Source organism: Centruroides vittatus, unplaced genomic scaffold, assembly GCF_030686945.1.
Source record: "Centruroides vittatus isolate TY-2023 unplaced genomic scaffold, ASM3068694v2 scaffold_2890, whole genome shotgun sequence".
NCBI classification, from domain to species: domain Eukaryota; kingdom Metazoa; phylum Arthropoda; class Arachnida; order Scorpiones; family Buthidae; genus Centruroides; species Centruroides vittatus.
The window spans coordinates 111,119-134,968 of NW_027122694.1; the positions used below are offsets into that span (position 1 = coordinate 111,119).

General features: G+C 32.3%; 1 protein-coding gene across 1 annotated transcript; it reads right to left on the reverse strand.

The window, feature by feature from the left end:
• Window positions 1-8,768: 8,768 nt before the first annotated feature.
• On the reverse strand, window positions 8,769-22,162 carry LOC136987909 (fatty acid hydroxylase domain-containing protein 2-like). Its single transcript, XM_067285683.1, has 6 exons — window positions 22,079-22,162; window positions 18,407-18,510; window positions 15,005-15,126; window positions 11,155-11,360; window positions 9,019-9,291; window positions 8,769-8,949 (listed from the first exon to the last, which is right to left on the reverse strand). Coding segments are annotated over exons 1-6 (858 nt in total). The 5' UTR covers window positions 22,081-22,162; the 3' UTR covers window positions 8,769-8,798.
• Window positions 22,163-23,850: the final 1,688 nt, after the last annotated feature.

A 23,850-nucleotide genomic window follows, 5' to 3' on the forward strand; every position in this document is an offset into this window, starting at 1 on the left:
AATGCTAATAACCACTCGAGATACGACATACGATCTTTTTCTTCTCACCCTATCACCCTTAAACCACCGAAATTTGAAGGCATCAATGCTCCTAATACATAAACCTCCTTAAAACATTTTAGAAATTTGCGACGAAAGGCTCAGTAGTTATTAAATAAAATCCTTTTCCAAACACACTGAAAAACAAACACATAGACATCCAAACGTAGAGAAATAAACTCCGAATTCGTTTTGCATTTCTCGACGTTTGAAGGTTTCCTGAGTCCCAAAATGTAAAACTTTTGAGGAGGGTCATTTTTTTATTAAAACGCCATTCTTTTCTTGCGTTATATACGACAGCCGGGAAAGTAAACATCGTTGAATTATTCTTATAAATATTTGTAAATTTCAAACATTTCTGACAGTAATTCGAATATTAACTGTTTAATAAAGGCAAATAGCTATTCAATTCCTAAATTTCCTACGTTTACTTGTTAAACTTTGAAGCATTAGATACACAAAACATTTGTGTAGTAATCTTCTCATATCCAACTTGCAAGCGTTCTTTCAATAATTATTTCAGAAAGATGTATGACGTCTATAAAGTATTTTATCTTTTTCTGTTAGCTGATGGTTCTTACTTCAGCCAAACACTTAACGTCACCTCTTCTAAAGTGTTCCCAGCCTTCTGTTTGGACTATCTTTTTCCAATATATATATATATATATATATATATGTGTGTGTGTGTGTGTGTGTGTGTGTGTTATTGACTAAGTGATTAATATGGTCATTATGAATAACGACACATAAATTCGGGCGCTGTAATAAATTTCAAATCTTTTTATCACAATTTATCAGATTTGACTATCAATACTGTTATCGCACGGTCGGGAAAAGTGACAATAATACCTCGAGGAGTGGTCATTCGACATAAGCTAGCCAATCGGTACTCGCGGCTGATTTGTGCGTGGAAATTGCGTTTAATGTCGAATTTTAAAAATTCATGGGATCAGTAGTTAATAGTGTGCGAGACATTAATTTTACTTTTGCCTCTTAAAATACTGTTTTCTCCTTTGAAAAAAGCTAACCATTACGCAGCAATCACTACAACAAGGAAATACAATTCGCATTGCAACTTTAAAAGAATTTAAAGTTGAAATGCGAATTGTATTGTCTTCGATACACCTTAAATATTTATAAAGATAGTTAAGAGACAGTACGTGTTAAGAAAACAGAATTGTTTTACATTAATCGCGTTGATTGGCCTTGCACCAGATTAGGGTTTGTCGGTTTTTAAAACCCGATTTGAAAAATCGGTTTTTTGAAGAAACTTGTATAATTTGAAAACCGGGTTTTCTCAAGTAAAAAACTGGTTTTTAAGCCAACACTTAAAACAAAAATTAATTAATTATTTGATTAAAAACATCAACATTTTGACACAAAATCGTCTTTGGCACAAACTCTGAATGATACGATTGGAATCTTATCAGAGCTGTAGAGCATATCCATAGGAGCAAAAAAGTCAAAGGAAACATATCTCTACAAGTGACCCTTTGCGAGTACAGCCTCCAAAATCGGATCGCTCGAGATCGATTACATAAATATCTTCAAAAACTTGAAAAAGTGGCTTCGTCCAGCCCTAGGACACGAAAGAAGTAGTTTTTGTATTAGAGGGTACAAACAGCAGAACTAAAAATTTAATTTATTATATTTAATTCTTTAAAGACGATTAAACCCAGCTCAATATCAAGTGAAAGTTTTTTTTTTCTATTTCTGGCAATTTTGTGCGCGAAATAAGACACCGTTGAGCAATAGATCTATAGACGTTCGTTGCATTCTAAAATCATATTTTCTTAGAAAAAATAAGAAATAAAATAATATTTTGTAGGCATTCATTGTTATTCGTTTTTATTAATGGTTTTCTATGGAGTAAATTTTATATTTTAATGTTATATTTTAGCTTGTTTTTTGTTTTGTTTTGTGTAGGCGTTGTCGAATATATTTTGTTATATTCTTGAAATGTTATAAATATTAAATCAACTTAAATGTTTTAAAATAAGTTATAAATATCTCTTGTTTCCTATTTTTGTTTAAAAATTCAAAAACCTGGCATAACCAGTTTCCTATAAAAGTTGAGATTCGAAAACTGGTTTTTTAAAAAGTCGGTTTTTGTATATAAACCCTAGCATTGTGACATAGTCACAATAAAAAATTGTTCGTTTCTTTTAATTCTTTGTTATATATATTTTAATTATCAAATTACAAGCAGAAAAGCCCGGCGTTGCTCGAGCAAAAAGTAGTTATAGCGAAGATTAAGATTATAGCCATTATAGCCCATCTTACCCATTTTCACAGAATGCAAGAATTAGGTCTCCCTGTTTCCAGACTAATTAGAGAATTTTTAGATAAATCTAAAAATATGTTCAATTTACCGCAAAATCGCAAAAAATCGCATCTGCGCCTGTAAATCTTGCACGCCACTTTCTCTTAAAATTTCCATTGTTGACACTCCCATTCTTAACACATCCATTGTTAACACTTCCATTCTTAACACTTCCATTGTTTAGGAATACACTTCTCTAATTCCTATTAAATGTGGTACCCTACTAAAACGCAGTTAAAAACAAAAAATTGCATCTAAATTGGTACTGTAGAAGCTGAGTTCTCTAGGATAAGCCTTCATTGTTTCCCTCTCCCCCCCGGGGTAGGAAGAATTACCAAAAATTCCTTGTTAGTGTATGCTCTCGTGACGCACCCTAACTGTGTACGAAATTTCAACTTTCAACTCCTAACCGTTTGGGCTCTACGCTTTATTATATTATTATGTTGGGTTAAGTGAGATATACTCGGTTAACACCGGTGGCTGTGTACTATGCCGGACCAAAGTCAAGGCATAGTAACCAAAACAGAAATTAAAGAAGTGTATCAGTGTGTGTGTCTGTATTCAGGAATTTTCTCACAATATGACATGTATTCAATATAGTGGCCTTCTGTAGTGTGATGTATGTGTTTCTATTCAATTCTAATGTGCCCAGGCTTTTGTGTAGTGTGTGTGGTATGACACCTGTAGAGGAGAGAACAACAGGTACAATAAGCACCCTATCCATCCTCCACAGACACCTTATTTCCTGGGCGAGTTCTGTGTACTTGCTAATTTTTTCAGTGCATGCGTTTTGTATATTGTGAGTGTTTGGAATGGATATGTCAATAATGTATGTGATTTTATTGTGTTTGTCAATGAATGTGATGTCTGGTCTGTTGTGGTAAATTGTTTTATCTGTGATTATGGCTCTGTCATAGTACATTTTGTGCGTGTTGTTTTCCAATACTGTCTGTGGAATGTATTTGTAGTATGGTTCGTGGATGTCTGCTAATTTGTGTTTCTTTGCAAGCTCTTGGTGTATTATATTTGCTACTTGGTTATGTCTGTGTAAATAATCTGTCTGTGCCAAGAGCTTGCAACCAGAGGTGATGTGTTGTATAGTTTCTGGCATGATGTGACATTTTCTGCATGTGTCATTTGTGAGTGTTGCATCTTTGAGTATGTGTTTTCTGTAGTTTTTAGTATTTATGACCTGATCCTGTATGGCAATCATGAATCCTTCCGTCTCCCCAAAGAGGCATCCCTGAGCTAACCAGCTGTTTGACACAGTTTTGTCAACAAAATCCTGGGCCAGATCATAAGGATGCCTGCCATGGAGTGCCTTTCGAGCCCACGATTGCTTAATGGTGTCTATGCTTTTTATATGTTGTGTTGTGTCCATATGATGTGAGTGTAAGTTTAATGGTGTGTTATTCGAGTCTGCTAGAGTTACTGCTTTATGTAATTGTGATGTTTCTTGTTTTTTGTAGAAAAACTCTCGCAGTGACTGTATTTGTTTGTAGTGAAGGTTAACTATGTCAATCAGGCCACGTCCGCCATCTTTACGTGAAAGGGTTAATCTTTCTGTGGCGGATTTAGGATGATGTTGTTTATGCTTAGTAAGTGTTGTTCTTGTTTTCCTTTGGAGTTGCTCAAGATCAGTGTGAGTCCAATGTATAACTCCAAAAGAATATGTGAGTACTGGGATGACATATGTGTTTATTGCTTTAACTGTGTGTTTTGCATTTAACTGTGTTCTGAGAATAGCATTTAACCTACTTTGGTATTCTTTAATTAATCTTTGCTTTATTTGTGTATGTTCTGTTAGTTTGGCCTGTTGGAATCCTAAATACTTGTAGAACTCGCCCTCTTTCATGGATTCAATAATGTCTCCATTTCCAAGTGCAAAATCTTCTTTCTTCAGGATTCCTTTTTCTATGTGAACTGTTTTGCATTTATCTAGGCCAAATTCCATTTGTATGTCCTTGGTGTATGAATGTGTGATTTGTAGGAGTTGATGAAGTTGTTTTTGTGTGGATGCATAAAGTTTTATGTCATCCATGTACATGAGATGTGACAGTGTAAACTGTGTTGTTTTTTCGTGTCTGATATTGTAACCATATTGCGTGTTGTTTAACATGTTGGATAATGGGTTCAGGGCTAAGCAGAACCAGAAAGGACTCAAGGAATCTCCTTGAAAAATTCCTCGCCTAATAAAAATTTGGTTTGTTTGTATGGAAGTGTTATGAACCCTGAGATGTAGTGTTGTTCTCCAGTGCTGCATAGTGTTTTGGAAGAATGTAATGAGTGATGGATGTATTTTGTACATGTGTAGAATATGTAGCAGCCAACTGTGTGGAACACTGTCGAATGCTTTTCTGTAGTCTATATATGCCATGTGTATGTTTCTGTGTTGTCTGTGTGCTTGCCGTAGAATGACTGAATCTATGAGTAACTGTTCTTTGCATCCCCTGTGGTTTCTACGACAACCTTTTTGTTGTTCTGTTAGAATGTCGTGTTCTTCAACATGTTTGTATATTTTGTTTGCGATACAGGATGTCAATAATTTGTAGAGTGTTGGAAGACATGTAATTGGTCTGTATTGTGTGGGGTCTGTGGTATTGTTGTTTTTAGGTTTCATGTAGGTGATGCCCTGAGTAAGAAAATTTGGCATGTCTTGTGGATTGATGATGATGTGTGTTAGATGTTTAGCTAGTTCCTGGTGCAGTGATGTAAACTTTTTGTACCAGAAATTGTGAATGTTGTCTACACCAGGTGTCTTCCAGTTGTGTGTTCTGTTAACAGTGTATTGGAAATCATGTATGTTTATTTCAACACAGGGCATAGTTGGTATGTTGTGCAAGTTTCTGTTCTCCTCCTCGATCCAGCCTGCATCAGCATTATGCGTGACAGCACTGGACCAAAGAGAAGACCAATATGTTGTGAGTTCTTCTTCTGTTGGTGTGCCACTGTGCTGTGTATCAGTGTTTGCTTTGTTATTAATTTGTCTGTAAAAGAGTTTTTCATTGTTTGTAAATAATTTATTTTGTTGTTTTCGTAGTGTACATGTTTTGTATCGTTTGAGTCTACGTGCTTTGGCAGCAAGTTTTTGTTTTAGTGTATCAATGTATTCTGTAATGCATGTGTTGTGATGTTCATGTTTTGTGTGTGTTTTTATTTTCTTGAAAATGTTTTTGAGCTGTTTCCTTAATTTGGGTGTTATGTTGTTTTTAGTGTATTGTGTCAGCCTGCCTAATTGCTGTCTAATGTCATTTATTTGTGTTTCTATTCTTCTCTGCCAGGCAGGCTTGTGATAGAATTGTGTTTTCTGTGTATTTGTCTGTGATTGTACTTTCAGTCCATGGTGTGTCACTACTGTGACTGCCCCAGCATAAACTAATGTATGAATGTCTGCGAGTGTAGAAATTGAATGAATGTAGTGTGGTAGTAAGTGAGTGTTTACATAATTTAGTGTTTTTCCTACTTCCTTTGACGTGTTGATTTTTGGTATTCGTGGTCGTTGTGTGGATCTGTACCTGTATATTTAGTGAGTGTTTCCTGAAATATAAGTGAGAGCGTATTAACTAAATCCAAGTCTATGTTATCAGTGATGGATGAGGAAGTGTCTGTAGTATCATTAGTGGTAATTGTTGTATGTGTGTTATTATCAATGCTTGTTGCTGGATTATCCTGACAGGTTACATGATCTTCATTAATGTTAGATGTTTCTGTCTGTTGATGTATTTGATCAGCAACCTGTTGTTTGATAAGTTCAAGTGTTGTTTGTGGAATAAGGTTGTTGTGTATAATTGTTCTTTTTTGATCAACAACCCTTTGTTCGGTGACAGTGAGATGAGGATATTGTTGTGTGAATCTATGGTGTAGTTGTTGTCTGTATGCTGTCATGTTTGTTTCGAGTTTTGTGATGGTGTAATAAGTACGGATGATAAACTCGTTCATTTCTACTGTCCATTTCATCCGTTGGCGTGGTTTTCCAGCCTTTGTGGTCTGTGGATGCATTGCCACAGAAACACCAAGGCTGGGTTGGTTCCTCACATCTGTTGAGGGCATTGCAGTAGCCATGCTTGGGCCGGTGCTGCTTTCGCCACCGGTAACCAAGGGAGACTGTGGCCTATTTTTCGAACGTGAGCCTCTGCCTAACCCACGAACGCGGACCTTGTTAACCCGGGCGACGTCCGAGCCGGTATCACACTTTGATCTAGTTATTACCATAATAAATATCTCCACAGAATGTGGGTGTGGTCACTCTTAGCTTCATTTCTCCCCATAGACCTTACTGGCATGGGTGTCCCTACCAGGAGCTTGTGCTCCAGCCTGCATTGCCCTATGGATCAGTAAAATTACTGGGCTCTCCCACCACGACCAGGTGGTGACCACGGGAGAGTTATTATTATTATTATTATTATTATCATCATCATTATCAACCCATGTCGATTATATAAATATATAGATATGTTCTGAAATTTAACGTTAATCAGTATAATATTTTAAAATTTTTTAAAATTTCACAGACTCTATTTTATGAAAAAGAGGAAGTACAAAACTAATCATTTTGATAAATATAAATCTTTGCTAAGGTGCGATCGAGTTCATAAGGACAAGAGGAGAAAGTATTTGAAAATAAGTAACAATTTCTGTTGATATATCGATAGTTTATGATATTTATCTGAAACGACAGATCTTAAGTAAAGTTTTTCAAACGGGATCCCAGTTGTTGTTTTAACCGGGGAAATTTTTCTCATCCCGGTAAATCTCGCAAATTTCTTAAAAATTTACTTTTTTCTTATTTTGTGTTAAGGTTGGGAAAATTTTGATAATAGAAATTATAATTAACTCATAAACTGTCAGAGTACATTTGTATTTATTAATTTTAAACCTACTTATTAGTTTTTTAAATTTATGCTCGTTATGGCATGTCACAAATGGTCAATAAACATTAAATAGCTTATTTGTGGCAGGAATCTAAAAATTCTTTACTTGTCAGAAGGTGTAATATCTGGAATAATTGCGCTTACGCTGTCTTAATTTTTAATCATGCCCAGTAGCTTCAATAACTGCGTAACGCCAGGTTGTGCAAGTTGGGCAAGGATACAAACGAGTACGAAGTCTGCAAGTATGAAGTTTCTCTTCATAAACCTGATTATTAAAGACAAACGAACTGTCGAATTATTGGGCTATAAGCTTAATACCGCTATTAAAGCAGCCAAGGTAGACAAATCAAGAATACTAGAGAGCAAAAGAATTACTACAATCTCGAAAATGAACTAGAAATCTTCCAGGCTACGGGTGAAAAAAACACGTCTATATTTCTTAAATGAATTAAAGACGATTCCACCCACGTGAATTGAATCGGAAAGGGCATTCTCGGTAGCAGGGTTTTCATTAGTTAAATAAGAATGAGATTGAGTGATCGGAGTATCGACCATCTTTGCTTTTTAAAATCTTATTATAAAAATTTACAATAATATTTTGTATTATGTTTTATTTAAAAACGAAAATTATTTTTTATGTTAGAAGTTTGATCTAAGTTCATTTTTTTTAAAATTTTTAACTCAATTCAGAGCACTTTTGTTGTTGTTGTTGTATGCAATTACCATCAAACTTTAATAAATTTTTTCTATTTGTGAAAATTTCTACGTAATTCATAGGTAATTTTTAATATATATCTTACACAGCATTATTAATATGACTTTGGAGGTTGCAGAACGCATTAAATTACTTTAAAAAATAAAAATAATTATATCATTTGATTTCAAGATATTTTGTATATTTTAAAAATAATTAATTCTATCCCGGGATTTGGGAACTGGGACTGACCGGGAGATGAGAAACACTAATCTTAACTAATGTCTAGTATGTGGCCACATTAAAAGTCTACATATTTTTCGAAAACTTCATTATTGGCATTTTTTAGAATTGATAAGTTTAAATTACAAAAATAACAATAATATAACCCGAAAGATATAGTTACATTAGATTATACACATATATTTTATTTGTTTAGAAGTAAAATTTTACATACGCTTCATTAATGAAAAAATAATCCATTACCAGAAACTACATACGAAATCTGATTAATTCTGTTTTCAATTGTTTTCACATAACAAAAAGTTTCTTTTATATTACATCAAATATAATACTATATACATATTATATAAAATAGTAGGATATTGATATATAATATAACATATAGTAATATTATATAAAACAGTATTGTTTGTATACACAGAAAATCAAATAATCATTCTAAAACTTTTTCAATAAGAAACGGTTTTTCCACGTTTACTTTCAAGAAAAAATTCAATTTAAACATTACGAAAAGAATATTTCAAGAGTAAGACCAAAAATACATTAATGTAATTTCAGTTTTAAACAGGTTAAAATCATTGTCGTATTACTTGTTGAACGATTTTCGCTCAAATTAGGCAAATTTATATTACTTTTTCGTGAGGTTAGAATGCAAATTCTTCAAAGAAGTATGTGATTGAATCATTAAATTTCCAAAAAATCTCGTGATTTTAGTAATAGGAGAGTGGGTTCCATGCAAACGATCCATAGCTTTCACTTTTCCATAATTCTGATTGAATCTATGAAAATAAATAATGGCGTAAGTTTTAAGATGTTTCTTTAAATTCTTAACGTTTCATTCTACTTACCTCTTATGGTGAAAATTATGCGTTTCACTTAGTTTCATAATTGGAAGATGATAATTAGAATGCTCGACCAATATCATAATAAATGCTGTAGTAAACCATAGAAAGATGGTAAGTGGAAAACTCTTCTTCAGACATGGACCAATATACACTGGAATGACATTAGCCACCAAGTGCTCTATAGGATGAGAATACATTGCTGCTATAGCTATGGGGGCAGTCCACTCGTGATGTTGTTTGTGAATATGTTTATAAAGTTTAGGGTGATGTAACAATCTAAAAATTGAATAAATATATAGATATTTAAAAATACAATCCTACTTAAACGACTGCAAAAGTAATAAACATGGATTACACAGAAAATATGATATCTGAAATTTCATATACTACATTGTTTTAACTAATAAAAGTTTCTGTTAAATATTAATAAAGTAACTACTTGATAAAGTGTGAAAACTACTTGTATGTAACACATATGTTACCGTTAATGCTCGAAAGCCGTTAATGTGTACATTACCTAGCTCAGGGATGGCGAACCTTTTTGAGTCCGCGTGCCATATTGTAAACATACTTAGCTTTAAAGATGTTAATGCGTGCCAAAGTCTTAGACTTCTAATAATGATATTTAAAGAAATTAAACGAATACGCTTTAATTCGAATAAATGTAAAAAATCTGATTGAAAAAAAAGATGATCAGGTGATCAACAGAAAAAATGATTGAAAAAAACAGAAATCATATGATACATTACGTGCCAGATGATTTCTCTTACGTGCCACTTTGGGCACGCGTGCCATAAGTTCGCCATCCTTGACCTAGCTAATCTCTAGATTAACTAGAGTGACCCGTTAAAGTTTCGAAAATTGTTTCATTTCTCAAATTACCTAGGTAATGTGCAGATGATCTAGGTAATCTGCACATTACCTACTAGGCACTCGGGAAAGCGAAAATAAGATCTTTGCTGGAACAACAGTAACGTTTTTGTACGCTTAAATTAACATAATGTTGTTTATTTAATTTTCGATATCTAAAGAATCAAGTCAATACAACAAAAGAATCAAGTTAATACAATCAATCAACAAAGTAGTTGATAGAATCAATTATCAATCAATTAAAAAACTGTAATAGGCCTACAAAAAATCAAACGGTTTAAAATATTATTACAATTAGGAAATGGATTTGCAAAATATATGATAAAATTGTGGTTACTTATTAGTGCAATCTAAAGATTGGTGACACTTTGAGTTACATAGCAATTGGTTTTTGCGACAAGCACACCTATTTGTGGTACATTTAGATTTGCAGTCGCATTTTCTGAAACCCTGCCCAGTACCATGGTATTGCGTTATTACTGTTTGAGTAATTAAATAAACCTTTAAAGAATTTTAAAGGTTTATTTAATTAGTTTATGCTGTGCATAAACGGGCATGCTCTATTTTAATTTTATGCTAATTGCTAAGACAAATTAGTACGGATGCGTTATTTTAAAATTTACCAAAATAACTCTGCGTCAAACACGCGGCTGTTTATAAGTTGCGCGTAACCATTCCCCTTCCCCGCATCCTAACAATTACTTGCATACTTACACGCACGTATACGTGTGAGTAAGTGTGCAAGTAATTGTTAGGATGCGGGGAAGGGGAATGGTTACGGAAATATTCCGTAATGTTAGAATGGTTTCAGTAACTTTAGTTTTACTACTCACGGATGCACTTATCAATTCTTAGATATAAGAACGATTCATTTTTGTTTCTGAAGTGTTGTTGAACGTACCAAAATGTTTACGTTACTGCTTTGTATGTTATTCTCGTAATTAATAAAATAATGTAACGTTCGTTACCTCGTGTTGCGAATAATTCCTTAGCACAATTAAGGGGGTTGATCGAGGAGGTTCATGCTTTTTTTTTCTGTGCTTGCGTGAAGAGTTCTCAATACAATAATTTCAAATAAAAATTAACAATAATTAAAATAAATAGCAAACACGTAAAAGTTATTTAAAGAGATGAATATAAAGTATTATTTTTTTGTTATTATTCTAGTTACATTTAAAATAAACAACGAATAATTTGACATTTGAGTAGTATGTCAATTTATTCAGTCATTATCTTAATACTGAAAACTAATTTAAGAGACAATATTACCTATGGATGTAATAAAATAGGAATTCATATACGACGTAATAGAACATAAGGTCTACAATTATCGATCGAACACTTGGGATTGTATCTACACTTTCTACGCCTCTCCATTTCAAAAGTTTGTGACCAAAATGAGCGAATGGGAACGTGATAAGAAAATGATTCAGCGACACCAGTTTCACCACCCGATAAACTGTTGACATTTTGACCTGAAATAAATAATTGAAAAAATATTTATCATGTATATTATTTATGGCTAATTTGGCTGGCTTCTCTACCAAGCAGCATAATTAGATTAATGACGTTATAATCCCGAACGAGAATAATCAACTAGCCGTAGTAGGTGTGACCCAAACAGCTACACTACCCTGAACAGTCACTAACTGAAAGGAGGAACTTCAATTTTGATTTTATACTATCCACCCAGACTATGTTTATAAATAGGTCTTATACTGGTGTAGCTTCTAATTAGCAGATGAGAGAACTCTTACATTCTGAATTAGTCTTCCTCACTCTGTTAATTAGAAGTTACACCAGTATAAGTCGTATATATAAACAACGTCTACGTAGACAGTGCAAAAACAAACTTGAAATATTAAGGACTTAGAGGTAATAAGAATTAAGAATGCTACCCAATATAAAAATGATTTTCTTATATGTCCGGCGTTAAAATAGGCGATTCTTAAAATAGCTGATTTGAAATACTTTCTCCAAAATTTCCTAACACGCAAGACTCAAAAGTTATAGATACATCTTTGTTTAATGATAGACATATAGGATAGCATATCGATACAGCACTTGTATCTGTGAAAAATCACTATAACCTAGCTTTCTGTTTTTAATCACATCGTCTCAAACATTGGCAGATACAACAGATTGGAAATAAACATTTTAGTAGAATCCAAATCATGTTTCGATCCCTCAGGTTATAAAGGCTTCGCACCATAAAACTCTGTACTGTGCATGTAAACTGCTAAATCATTAAACACAGCCAAACGTTTCAAAAGCGTATATAAACTTACAATAAAAATTGCCATTTGGATATTGATATCCTCTTGTACTCCTGCAGAAACTTGCAGTAGTCTCCCAGCATCACTGTAAACTTGCAATTTTGGTGCTTCTTTTCCATGAATGAAATGTCTTGTTGAAGCTTTTTGCCACGTTTCTTGCAAAAGCATCCAAGAGTTTTGAAAAAAAATCGCTCATTTTATGTCGAAGGATCTTAATAACCTGTTCCAAAATCTATCGACGAATCTCCGCTCCGATTTAAAGCGCTTTAACGTTCAGTTTTAGAAAAACGAAGATATTAGCGGCTTGTTTCGCTACACTGAAAGTACTCTCTGTAAAACTATTTCTTAATATTAATGTGTTACAACATGGTAAATGCAGAAATCTATTATAATAAGAGCTTGAATATCTGAAAAAAACGGTGAGGTGATGTGAAAGTTTCTTGCTAATTTTTGATGTGTAAGCATCGTAATGGATAAGAAACCGTTATTATTTCCTCGAAGATAAAAGAAAATCATGTTGGGTAGTGCAATTATTCATTTGTGCAATATCTGAAAACTACACTTTTTTCAAATTAAATTATTTTGAAGGTTACGTAAATAAAATCCATTCAAAATACATAAGTAATTGTTCATAAATAAAATAGTGAACAATGTAGTTATTTTATATATTATAATTTCATAAATAAATAAATAAATAAATAAATATAATATATATATATATATTATTTATTAAATAAATAAACAACAAATTTCTTTATTATATGAAACAATATCAAATATGTCCAAGTCTTAAGTTTTAAAGTCAGAAACTTCTATTTATCATTATTTTTAAATAATATTAATATACTAGCAGGTTGCTCGGGCAAAAAGTAACGATAGCGAAGATTAAGATTATTAGATTATGGAAGTCCCAAAAACGGGTTAACATTAATTATTTATATTAGAAGATTGTTAAAACGAATGTAGAAATCATCCATTGTTAAAAGCGACAAAAGCCGATCAAAGATCGTATTTGACGCGTTAGTCATTTGAAACCGCGACGCATGAAAAAAGGGAGAAAGATGTCGAAAGACAAAAAGGCCTAATGTAAAATAAAACGCAATAATTGTAATGAGTAATGATTGTAGACGAATGTCCTCCAGTATAGATGGACCTTTGACAAGTCGCTCGTATACGAAATTTAGATCATTAAAATTAGGAAAAAGGGAAAAGTTAATTATAAAAAGGAACTTCATATCGAAGCATTAAATTTCAAAAATCTCTCAGACTAGACAACAATGAGGAAAATATGAGCGCAAGTTTCAAAGTTCCATCAATTCTTTCCAACCTGAGTAAACGGAGGGTGTCAAGTAGATTTGTCGAGGTGGTTCTTTCTCGTGACTCGAACAGGGGTCGTTTTTCGCTTGGAAACAAGCGAGGGACCAATCGAGAAGAGAGAAAGGAAGGACGTGGAGCCAATCAACATGAACAATACGAAAAAGAGAGATTGAAGTAATCGCCGAATTGGAAGGACAAGAGACTTTTCCGAGAGGTTTGAAGGGAGACAAGAGGTGTTCCAAGGTGTCCATCGAAAGGTCCGCCGACGCCAACCGACGAGTCGCTGCACCTGCCGCTGCCCCGGGGCCTTCTATCGAGCGACGATAGGAAACACATCGGCACAAAAACGTTCGAACGTTTACCTTTGTAACGATCTGTGCATAGTGTGAGTTGTTTTATGTTTAAATAAACGGGTTTCTTTGTGAGACACTTATTGTCTGTATCATCCTCCCTCACACCCACACGCGAACGACCCTAGACCATCCTGTCGCGGGATTAACGATCCCCCCGCTAAAGGTCGGCGAATTATAATTATACATATAATTATAATAATTACAATTATAGCCGATCTTACCTATTTTAACCGAGTGCAAGAATTAGGTTCTCCTTCTTCCGAGACTAATTAGAAATTTTTTAAATGAGTCCAAAAATATGTTCGATTTTTAGCAAAAAAAAAAAAAAAAAAAAACCGCTTCTAAAATATTACAGTAAAATTCGAATTTAGGCTAATTCTTAAATTTCTTCCTTCTCCCGCGAAGGAGAATTTTCAAAAATCCTTTCTTATTGTACATTCTCATGACGTACCGAACCCTAACTCTGTATCAAATTTCAACTTTCAACTCCTAACCGATTGGGCTCTGCGCTGATTATTATTATTATTATTATTATTATTATCAACCTATCTCGATTATATTATAAGATAAATTTATTTGGAGTCGGACTTCGTACGGGTGTCATTGTTGAAAAGAAATTTGCAATTGATTCACACAAAGTCTCTTACAAATAATTTTCTTATTTGACTTAAATCTATAATGTGTTTTCTATTATATCTAGGTATTCAAGACATCATCTGTAGGTATCAAGAATTCATAAACAAAGCAATTAACAGCATTTTGTCTTGTTGACTATGAACAATAAAAGAAAATGAAGAATTACGTTTATTATACTATGGTTCATTTAATCATATAAGGTTCTGTGCAGGAACATTCACTGATGAGTATTTTTCTAATAATAGACATTGTTCAAAAGTAGTTCTAGAACATTTTTGAAGTGATATGAGGCGAATTTCGGTTAGATTAAAAGTACCTATATAGTTAATCGGGGTCTACTTGTTCCAAATTTTCATCTACCTAACACAGTTTTTGACATTAAGGAGAGACAGACGACAGTGGAAATTTATAATGAGTAAAATCGTCATTGAGTCCGACCCCACTGGAGATATAACATACGACCACCCTCTATCTGTTCACCCTTTAATATTATTATATAATAAATTGAGTGGTAATACAGAAATATATTTAACTTACTGGAAAGGCATCAGTATTTTGTATTCTTAAACGTACTAAAGCTTTTGGCTTTCCTGTTACATCCGCGTACGTAAACATTAATCCAATAGTGTAATATAATAATGTTACCCAACCAAAAAGACCTAAAAATAAATAAATAAAACAAAAAAGATCACGAATAAAATTTGTTAATAAAATTATATAATTTTGTTACAGGACCGACGACTATGTTCTGTCAGCCAACCATAAAGCTACTAAAGACTGTTATTTGGCAGCAGTTTTCAAATTGCAGACCTATAAGTTTGCACTGGAGTCCTTCCCTTTCTTTTTCCTTTAATATCAACAAGGAGTCAGATAGGTGAAACTCCAGACCAGATATAGAAACCTTAGGAAAATATGGTCCCAATTAAGTGTATACGAAACTTCCGATTCAAAACCGCAAATCAGGTTATTTCAGTTCAAACATTTTCTCCTGAACGGAGTTAGCTAGATGAGCGTTATGATTTCGTTGTTAACAGGAAAAGTATTGTGCATAAGAGCAAAACACTATTAAAATTGAGAGAACTGTAACGAAAAGTTACAGCCTGGCATTGTGACGATGTCATAATAAGTAATTTATTGTTTCTATTTATATATTTGAAATTAAATATGTAATTAATAATAGTTTTTATATAAAAATATCTTCCGCTAATGAAAAATAATAAGTACGATTCAATCAATCACGAAGGTGAAGAAGGAATGTGGTGGTGACGTGACAGTTTAACAGTTTGAAAACTGCCAAAGTTTCCAAAACCAAAACTCAGAAAGTTATAAAAAGCTGTAAAGACGAAGGATTTACGACCGAAGATAGTATTTTGAGATTGAAACTGTATAATTCTTTTATAAATTATGATAAAAGTGTATCTCTTCATGGGTCAAGCTGCACATTAAATGTGCAAAACGTACTTTCGACAGGTAAAGTAAAAATATGACGAAAGGCTTGAGTTTTATTTTGGAATCATGAAATGCTGCAAAGGGAATGCAAACAAAAGGAATAATTTTCTGTGTGAACTGGCTGCAGCTTTAATACAGTCAGATATTACTAGTGAACAAGATAAGTCAATATAAGTCATAGGCTTAATTTTTCTGGCAACAGTTGGTGGCGCCATCTTATATCACATTTTATTTTCGAAATTTTTATATTTTTAACTAGTATAAAATGGCAAAATGCTTACTTTTGAGGATAAGGATGAATTTCAATAGTAATAACGAGTAAAATCATCATTATGTTCCAGCCTACTCAAGACACACAGGATCCCCATCACCTTCTTACTCCCTTTCTCTTAAACCACCAAAATATAATATTATCAATTTTCCTAACACTCAAAACCTTTCTGCAAAATTTCAGAAATTTTCCATAGGAAGTACTGAAGTTATTAAGCTTGAAAGAACACACACTCACTCTAACATCCATACATTAAATAAAACCTCCGAATGTTTTGGTATTTCTGAACGTTTCAAGGTGTCCTGAGTCTAAAAATGCATAAATCTTGAAGAGTCGGACGTTCGGCGCCACTTTCCTGTAAACCTAGAAGTTTGACAATGGCGTTTGGAACGTCTAGCATGATTCCACTGATTTTCGAAACACCATTGTCAAACTTCTAGGCTTGCAAGAAAGCGGCACTGAACGATCGACGTACACGTTTTCGCGTTTAAAACTTTGGCCTCAACCTCGCTATTATTTTATGCATAAATATTAATATTTTAAATTTATCATTTCTTTTATTATTCCGGCACTATCACACAGACCAGTACAAAAGTTGTAAACCTCCAATGGAATGGAATTTTTTTAAAAATAAGGAAGTATCGCGAATCAATTTGAGCTATTATTTTAAATAGCTATTATTGAAAGATTAATCGCGGGCCGCATAAATTTATTAAGAGACCGTATGTTGGCCATCCCAGCCCTAAGGAGTATCTTTTTACATTGATGAATTGTGCAAGTGTTGTTCCAAACGTCTCCCTGGTCCTCCACGGATAATTTACCTCCGAAACAACAGACACTACCGCAAAGAGGTATGATAATTAACCGATTTAATGTATGCTCTCTCTCTCTCGGTCGGTATTACTGTACTAGCACTCTCTAGTGTATTAGAAGCTAGATCAAGGGTACTATATTCCTCGCGCCTAACTTGTTTTTTAAATGTAATCATTTAGTTTATATTAAATTTATTCAATCTTTACGATGGTTACTCTTACTCGTGTATCACCAACACCTTATCGACGACCTCGCTAACTCTCCACTCGAACTACGGACTCTCTCCAACTTGAACATAAATAAACTCGAATATATCGACAAATTCGCGAGTTAGGACGTGAACTTTTACTATCTTAACTGATGTCAGACCTGAGAGACGAGGGAAATTTTACGATTTTTCCTCCTCTGACCGTAAACAAAGGAAACAATCCATCCAGTGGCACTTGAGCGGCCTTTACCAGACTGTCGGCGACCAAACAGGGTGTAACCCGATATTAATCAATCCCCGACTTCATGCATTTATAAACAACAGATAAAATTCCGAAAATCACTAACTGATTACGATTTTCTATCATTTGCATCATTTTTACTAGTTTTACGTACACTTTTATCCGCAGTAAAGTTATGGTTTTTATTTCATACATTTCTAGTAATACGTTTTCGGCTTCTTTTTCGGAAAAATCATCTTTTCAGCCCTTTTTTTAAAGAAGAAAATTTGCATTTCAACTTTCCAAATTTTGTAATTGTTATTAAAAAAATAAAAAATTAACGATAAATTAATTTATGAACGAACAATTATTTATTGTGGCACTGTCACAATACCGGGGTGCAATTTTATTCATATTTTTAATTTACTAAATTTAAAATATAGGCTTTGATTGTAGTAGTATGTTGCCTCTGTATATCATACTTTTCTTATTTCCAACTGAGTCGTATATATTGACTTTCTAACTCCGTTTAGGGAAAAATTTTTAAATTTAAATTACGTGACTTTTCGATGCAAACTGGAACTTCCTATATAGTTGATCGAGACTTCCTACCCCTATGCTTCCCATATTTGGTCTCGACTTTCATCTATAATACCGTTCTCGAGATTAAGAAAGAATAATGAATGGACAGGCAAACGGATGACAGTGTGAATTTATAGGTCTGCAATATATATATATATATATATATAAATTTACTGAAAATTCATCATAGCACCATTATAATTAAAGTAAAGTATTTGAGATGATCAGAAAATTGTTTATGTAATGTTTATTTAATTATAATTACTGTTCGAAATTGAAATGTGAGAGACAATTCAACAATTTTTTATGGTAGCTTACAAAACATTGTCATCAGCTGTTCTTGTATATAAATAATATAAACTATTTGTTAAATTAAAATTATAAGAAAATATTTACCATAAACATAGAAATAATAATCATCTTGGCAGAAAAGTAAAATCAATTTCTTCCACTCATACTCGACAATACTGTAAATCATTGTTACAGGGGCAAACAAATTCCTGAAATAGAAAAACTTATTTTTAATTTAAACAGATTAATATAAAAATTATTTTGTGAGTAATTATCATAAAATTATTTTATATTAAATAACTCACATTATTTCCTTTTTTATTTGTGTGTCAGAAACGAAATCAAGCTTTTAATTATTTTACAAGACAACAAAAGAAAACTGTCACAGTACGATCGCGCTAATTCGAACTAATCGAGTGGGATTGATGAGTATGTGATTCTTACGCTTTGAGTCCATTTTTTACTATTAAAAAACAATTTATAGTACCAAATAGAGGTTAGATTGTTGTGAAGTCAAACAGGATTCTAGGAAGAATGAGCAGCAATGCTCACCACACGTAAGTTCAACTATACAGTTGATAAGTCCATTGTTTTAGTTAAGGGAATAGTAAAAGTTGTTTGGATTACAAGGAGTTCGGATAATCAAGGATTCAGATTCTTACTATCATACTTTAATTGAAAAAAACTGTGATATCCAAAATTAAATTACGACAAATCATTTAATAAATTAATTCCATGATAACATGGCAAATTAATTTTTATAATTTATTTTCTAATATGTTCTACTTAACATCCAAGTCAAGTGACTAATGAAATGATAATGTTATTTTTACTTTCAAGTAAATTAAGAACTCTTAATCTCTATTCTTCGTGAAATACAGGCGTTTTTTTTTATTACGAATTCAAGTGGGAAATAACATTAGTGTCAACAGTACTTCTGACTTTTTTACCAGTAGAAACTGCAAGTATCTTCATATCCCGTTATAATTTATCCAGGTATTGTGCAACAACGTTCACGCTTGTCACTATTTCAAAATTATTATAAGTATTTCAGTGTTATTCGTTCTCTTTGTGGTCGTATGTATTTTATTTTACGCATTTAAAAACATTATTATTTGGTCTGGTTTCACTGGACTGCCGAAAGATTCAGCAGAACCAAGAAAAAATTAAGTAAACCTGGTATCATCTGACAAAATCACGTGTATAAAGTTCCTCTTAAGATCTAATATGCATTGGTATCACGCGTGACACCAGTCAACGTTCCACTCATAGATTTAAGTATATAAGACCACGGAAATGTTTTTCTCTTTAAATTTTTAGAACAAATAAATAATATAAACTAATTTAAATATAAATAATTATTTATTCAATTATTCTATGAAATTGAATTCATTTAATTTTATAATTTGCATCGCTGTTAATACTATTCGTGTTATTAGAACGTGACGTTTTACTTTATTTTTCTAGCAGGAATTTTTGCTGTCTTACATTAATTAATTAATGTAATATAATGTTAAAAAATAGTTTTCATTTCCAAGTTTTTATATATTATATAATATTAAATAATATTTATAATATCGCAACTGATATTCTTGTTAGCTGAAAACAAAATATGGCCATCGTATTACAATAATAAAACTTATTTCCGTATAGTGTTTTAGTTAAAATTTAAAAGTAAAGGTACATGAATGGAAATAATATCAATATTTTAAAGCTATTTAAATTGAATTATACTTATTTTAGAATTGCTGAAACAATTCTATTTTTTCAGTAATTTTTCGATTACGTGTACGCTATACAGTTACTACAATTGCAGTTAATGTAACTTTCCTTCTCTCACAAACTACAGTATATATATTTTTTAAAGATATTATTTTTTCGAAAATTAATATAATAGCTTAAAAATCCTTATATAATTTTTTAAAAAGCATTATTAACAATAAAAAAACTGTGAATTATAAACTTGTGACAGTAATTTAACATTCACGTTTACAGAAATTAACACAAAAAATATAGTCAAACATCTGAGTAATGGCCTAATGGCCACTGACCAAAACGTAAAAAGAAAACATATCAACGAGTTGTATAAATTTTCCGGCAATATTTAAAAATGCATGTGGCGCCATCTGTTACGGTATTTTAATTTCAAAACTTTTCGGGTTGCAATTTGAATGAACACCTCAGAATTTATAGGCTACAATTTTTTCAAATTGCAACTGAATAATTTTTCTATAAACGCGATGTTTACGAAAATATACTTCCCACGTAGTTTATTCAATCTGTTGCAAAAATATAAACACTTTATCATCACATAAATAGTATTATTTTGGAATTTTTACATGGTTTTTTTATTTAAACAAGTCATATGACGTCTTTCGGACGTTAAGTTTAACAACTTCGATCACATGCGGGGTCATCACAACCTGTCTAACACGAATCACTTTTCAAATATTAATAGTAGACCAGCATTAATTAGTAGTGGAGGAGGAGGTCAATGAATACTTTCGGTCGAATTACTTCAAACCCCTTTCGCAATGGACCCTTCTCTCCATCGGATCAAGCTCTATGGTGGCATTCGAATAGGAATATTACGTAATATGAAGTTACCGGTGATTAGAAACCGGTAAATTTGGTAAACCGGTCAGATTTGCAATATAATCTGACAAAAGACCGTAATTAATCGTTAAGTTATTGTAAAAATCAAGAATTAAAACATTGATTCTGAAAAATCTCAGGGTCATTTTGGAATGAAAGTGCAAACGAAAAGATTTCGGCAGTTGAAATTTCATTAAGTTAAAGAAATTACTTTTTTATAAATTTAACTATATTTATGTATTGTATATGTAAAGGCCTGCCAATTAAAACATCGCAATATAACAAATCAGACTGTGTTTTATCTGTCACGTGATCCACACACGCCGTCGATCATACAAACGTAACATCGCACTCCGATATTCGGAAAGCATCGCCATTTTTTCTTTCTCGCTTCGTCGATTTAACCGTGGATTTCAAGTACATACAGAGAACTTTTTTGTTAAATGTTGTTAATCTGCATATATTTTCATAGTAGTGATATACTTATTAAACATTTTTATCACTTTCGTGTTTGTAGTTGCTCGAGATAGAACCGTTTCGTACTACGAACGATAATAATGGCGGCGCATCCGGTTCCATCGCGGCGCCATTTTGCTTTAACTTCCTTAACTCTTTTAAAAAAATTATTTAATTAAAAGTTTTACGTGTCTAAATGTCCATTTGGCGCATGGCCAATCAACGCGATTAATGTAAAACAACTCTCTGCTTTATTAACTCTAAAATATCTATATAAATATTGAACTGTATCGAAAACAATACAATTCACATTGCCACTTTAAAGGAATTTACTCAGATATATGTAAAGTATATAAAACTTTAAGATAAACTATTAAGCTGTGTAATATGTTAAGTAGAACTAATAGTGGTTCGTAAAATAACAGCTTAATAGTTTAACATAAAAGCATTTGTTACAATATCTTACGTGGAACGATTAACCACACACTTAATACGGTATAGTACGTAACACATAACATAGCTTAATAGTTTTACAGAACACAGCTCTAGTATCAATAGTCACTGTTAATTTTGAAACATTCGATACTAAATTATACACAATGGAGATTATACAAAATTGGTAGAATTAGCATTCAAAATATACCAAGTCTTAGGAAACCTTAAATTTAATTAATAATTTTACTACTCTTGTTTTAAAATACGAACGCATTGAATAAAATTACTTACATCTTTGCTGAATAGAGATTATGAAACGAAGTGCGTATGCAATATTCTTTACCTCAATATATAGAAATTGTAAGCGATTAAGAAGTAAGCAGGAAATTTAACATTTACCAACCGGTGTATTGCATAAAAAAATACTATTATTACTCAATTCAAAAAATAATTGTTTTAGATAAATATTATACAATTGTCTTGAATGCGTGCTCTCTTGTTTCTACAGTAAAGTACTATTTATAACCTATAAATCACTCAAGTAGTAGAAGTGCAAATAGAATTCAATGCTTAAGTGAATTCGGTTAAGTATTTTATATTTAATATAAATATAAATTATTTTTAATAGCATGTTTAGGCAGGGCCGGATTTACATAAGGGCATTTGGAGCCGGTGACCAGGGTCCTCACAAAATAGGGACCCCCACAAAACTATGTTTAAACATAAGTTTTTTTTTTCTATTACCGCGACAGCCTAGTGCAGCGTTTCTCAAACTTTTTGGACCGCGACCCCCCTTCTGCTCTTAAAAATTTCAAAGGACCCCGAAGAATAAGTATGTGTCGAAAAACATCCCGGAGGGAGGGGGTTAGGCTCGTATTTAAATATTATTTTATATGTGCAATTTATTTAAGTAAAAATTATTTTATATATTTTTTATTTCTATTATTTCTAAACATGAATCCATAGTAAATTTATAAAATATTTGAAAAAATTGATCTGGCATCAATTTTTCAGCGACCCCCCAAATATTTTTTCACGACCCCCTTGGGGGTCGCGACTCCCACTTTCAGAATCACTGGCCTAGTGTGGTCTAATCACGAGAACCACAGGCAGAGAAAACCAAACCTGGGAAAAAACTTATGAAACATATCTGAAAATTTCGGGAAAAAATTTTACATAGGTATTTTTCAATTAAATTAAAATAATTAGTTTTACACAATAAAATGTATGTTTACAATAACCTTATTTTTAAATGAAATTTACAACTTCCTAGTTCAAATCTAGTTGAAAGTACAGTATTTTGTGTAAATATTCTAAATCATCAAATTTGCCTACTCTTAAAGGAGGGCCCTCACCGTATTTGTGCCCACGGGTCTCTGACTGTTAAATCCGGCCCTGTGTTTAGCAAATATTAAACATGCAAATTCTTTATTTTTTCACAACTTTTATCAAATGGACCTGAATATAAGTTGAGTATTTTATTTTTACGTTTACGTAATAGAATGTATCATACTTGATGAATTTCATTAATGATATAATGCTCCACACAAACACTAATATTCATACATACAAAAAAAAACCCAAATTTTTACGCATTTCTGAGCGTTTCAATGTTTCCTGAGTCCAAACATATAAAATCTTTGTGATGGACTCATCGCCGTACCTTAACTCTTATATATAACACTCTAGAGAGCAAAAATGATTGTATAACGCAAAAATATTTCATAAATTATATCTTTAAATAATAATTTTCCAAAATAAAAGCTTAAATCACCACAAAATAAGTTTTCCCGTAACATCATTAACAACTTCCAGTCTCATTAAAATAATTAATTGGCATAAAACACATTATAATTTCTAATTCACTCCCATTCGGGAGTGAATTAGAAATTATATTATATAAAATATAATTAAAAATAAAAATATCTGGCAATATTTTTCATATTCACATTCAATAAATTTATTCTCTAAGTAGAAACAAAGAATAACCTTGAAAAAATACAGACATTACAGAGAAAAGGGTATTTTACTAGAGAAAATTACTAAACACCAAAGGTTTCGTA